Genomic DNA, 3,557 nt, shown 5'->3' on the forward strand with positions numbered 1-3,557 from the left:
GTGTGGTCGCCGTTACTTCGGCATAGGTCATCCCTTGTCGATTTCGAGCATTCACCGTTCGACGTTTAGCCTTATCTCCAATAACAAATGAATCAACTACCGCCTGAAACACCCGCGAGATCGATGCCCATCCTTCTCCATTCGTGCCTTCCGGCACCATCACAACTCCCTTTCGATGCCTATCCCCATACTGTGCTATCGTCAAGTACCTTCCACGACTGTTAGCACAACGTTGTGCCAAGAAAGCTCTTAATGACTCATTGAACTTCGAGACGAAGTCCTCCAACCTACTAGTCACCCTCAACTTGTCTACCATCTTCACCATCCAAAGTGCGCCGAATCTTCCCATCCATATTACATTAGATAACTTCGAGCCCCACTCAATCATCCTAACATCACCGTGATTGTTAACAGAAACTGCAAACTCCTTCGCCTCCACTCGAAAACGATAATTAAATACCATGTCGTCTCCATCCATTAACTTTCTCCCCCGATTGTGTATAAATGGTACATTTGACAATGGAATAGGCATCGTGGGTGGTCTGGGAGCATTCTGCAGAATTTCTACATTTTCTGGTGGTGGCGCGTGGGGGACACATGCCGGCAGATGCGCCATTCCGGCGGCGCGTGCATCTCGCCGCCATGCATCTCTGACTGGAATCGCCTGCACAGCCCGCCAGTCAGGCACGTTTGCCTGGGAAAGGGCTGGAACCGGCCGAATCTGAGATAGGACAGTGATTCTTCCACCAGTTTCGCCGTCTCCCATGGCGCCCGTGCCATCCCAGGTAGTCTCGTCGCCAGTCCGATTGACTGTTAGAGCGGCAGTACTAGGGTAACCACCTAGGGCCGCCACCTGAGTGTGCGGCTTTAATATTGGCGTGAGGATAAATTTTTATAATTTAATAAAAAAATAGATATTTTTGACAAAAAAAATGAATAGAAAAAAGAAAAAAAAGTTATAAGAATCCAATTTAATTTTTCAAAGAAAATAGAGAGAGAAAAATAAATGGAATTTAAATCAATAAAAAATAAATTTTAATTATACATGTCCATAAAAGATTAAAGGAAAGAAAGCCTCCCAAAATCTCATGATTAATGAGAAACAAATTTTAAGATATTATATGAGTACTTTCTGCTTAAAAGTTAGTACTCCAGAGACTTTTATAAAAATCTCTAAAAGTTATTAAAATTTGAATACCCTCAGACTTATATAGAGACTTCTAAAAAGTTTTAATTGAATACACCGTAACTTTTAGAGACTTTTTAAAAGTCTATAAAAGTCTTAATTGAATATACTATGACTTTTAGAGAGTCTCAAAAAGTTTCAATTGAATACCCTTAAACTTTTTTAAATCCCAAAAAGTCATTAAAAGTCTCAATTGAATACACCCCCTTAAAACAAGCTTCACATCTTTGTCACAAATTGCAAAGTATTACAGAATAATAGGCTAACATTAGTCTCTAATTAGGCCTAATTACAGTAGCCTAATTAGTCTCTAATTAGCCTAATTTCAATAGCTAAATTAACGTAATTAACTAGAGAGATTAGCATACCTTAGATTGTACATGTATATATATCGTGATTTCCAATGAATAATACAACAGAAAAATTCCCAGTTCTCTGTTCAATTACATGGTATCAAAGCCAACAACATAATTGGTTTTATTTTCTCTGTCGGATTTGGGAAATTTGGAGTAGGCAGTTACCTCTCTCGGTGACTGCCAATCTTAGATCCCATTGGCATCTGTAATTGTCAGCCTTGTCTCGTGGAGTCTTCTCGCCGGCGAATTTTTTGTCAGCGAACTCAGGTTGTCGGCAATTTCAGGATACCCGTGGTAGGCAATCACCGATTCAGTTGAATCTTAGACTCAATTGACAAATCAAGACTTCGTCTTGTGGTCGCGCCTCGTGGGATTGGAAGTCTCTCGCAATTGTTGCCTGCGTCGTCGGCGAGTCGGAGCAGACAGAGAAGGCATCAATAGGCGTCGGCACCTCCTCAGGATTAAATTAGGGCCGTCGACGTGTATTCATCGTCGGATTCTTTGGTGTGGCCAGAAATCTTTGGGTTCCTTAGTGTGTTGAGCGTGGACCGTGCGCTGTGGTAAGCCTCGCGAGGTTGTTGGGTGGTGTGTTCGGTAGTCCAAGGCCAGAATTGACATCTTGTTGCCGTCAGCTTCATCTTGCTGTCGGTGTTTCTGTCGTTGGAGCAGTCTCTGATTTTCACACGGCGATTGTGGAATTCTGTGGATCATTTCTGGTGAGTTCATTACTTATATTCTATTGGGCTCTACACACGTGATCTATTTAATTGGGCCTTATTGGATATATTTATTTTAACTTTGGGCTGTTAGACTTGGTGGATTATTTTTGGACTTTTGTTTGGGTTGGATTAATTGAGTCTTTCAATCTGCCTATTATTGGATAATTGAACGATGACTGAGTTCGAGGGATCTGTGAGCGAGATCATTCCAGTGATGTCCAAAATCTATTTACAGATGATCACTTAACTAAAGATCCACCTAAAGATGATACCAAACAAAGTTGGTTGAGAGAAGATGCAAAACTCTTTTTACAAATCAGAAGTTCTATTGACAATGAGGTAATTGGTTTAATTAATCACTGCGAATTTGTAAAAGAGCTAATGGATTATCTGGAGTTTTTGTATTCTGGCAAAGGAAATGTGTCACGAATTTATAAAGTTTGTAAAGCTTTTTACCGTGCTGAAAAGGAAACCAAGTCCCTCACAATTTATTTCATGGACTTCAAAAGGACGTATGAAGAACTTAGTATGCTATTGCCATTTAGCACTGATGTCAAAGTTCAGCAAATTCAAAGGGAGCAAATGGCGGTTATGAGCTTCCTGGCTGGTCTTCCTCCTGAATTCAAGATGTCCAAATCTCAAATTCTCTCTAGCTCTGAAATTCCCTTTCTTCAAGACGTATTCAGTAGAGTTCTACGCATTGAAAATACATCACCTATTCAGCAAATAATGTTCTTGCTACCAAAGGAGGGGAAAATTACTATACAAGAAGGCCCAACAATAGGGGAAGAGGAAACAAGACTACTGATAACCGTAACAATGATTCAAGCAGCGTCGTGTGCTACTACTGTCATGAACCAGGCCACACCAAGCCATACTGTAGGAAATTGCAGAATCCAATCAAAGAACTCAGACCGCCAATATTGCTGCAACTCCTAGTTCATCTTTTGAGAAAACTGTTATGATATCAAGTGATGAGTATGCCAAATTCTCTCAGTATCAAGAATCACTGAAGGAATCCACTCTAATTACTGCCCTTGCTGAGTCGGGTAAAACATGGGTAAAACATGTCTTATCTCCTCTTCAAAGAAATGGGTAATTGATTCAGGGGCCACAGATCACATGATAGGTAATTCTAGTACCTTCTCTAGCTTTCGATCACACAAAGCTCCCTCTCATGTTACCATAGCTGATGGGTCAACCTATAACATTATGGGATCTGGACTGTTAAACCAACTTCCTCTATTACCTTGTCATTTGTTCTGAGTCTACCAAAACTTGCTTTAATTTGATCTC

General features: G+C 40.5%; 1 protein-coding gene across 1 annotated transcript in view; it reads left to right on the forward strand.

Moving 5' to 3' along the window:
- Nucleotides 1-2,642: 2,642 nt before the first annotated feature.
- Nucleotides 2,643-3,557, forward strand: part of LOC111388513 (cytokinin dehydrogenase 5-like) — a 30,366-nt gene continuing 29,451 nt past the window's right edge. The window contains exons 1-2 of the mRNA XM_023013244.1: nucleotides 2,643-3,140; nucleotides 3,259-3,321. Coding sequence (XP_022869012.1) covers nucleotides 2,643-3,140; nucleotides 3,259-3,321 — 561 coding nt within the window. The remainder of the gene's footprint in view (nucleotides 3,141-3,258; nucleotides 3,322-3,557) is intronic.

This window comes from Olea europaea, unplaced genomic scaffold (assembly GCF_002742605.1).
Source record: "Olea europaea var. sylvestris unplaced genomic scaffold, O_europaea_v1 scaffold502, whole genome shotgun sequence".
NCBI classification, from domain to species: domain Eukaryota; kingdom Viridiplantae; phylum Streptophyta; class Magnoliopsida; order Lamiales; family Oleaceae; genus Olea; species Olea europaea.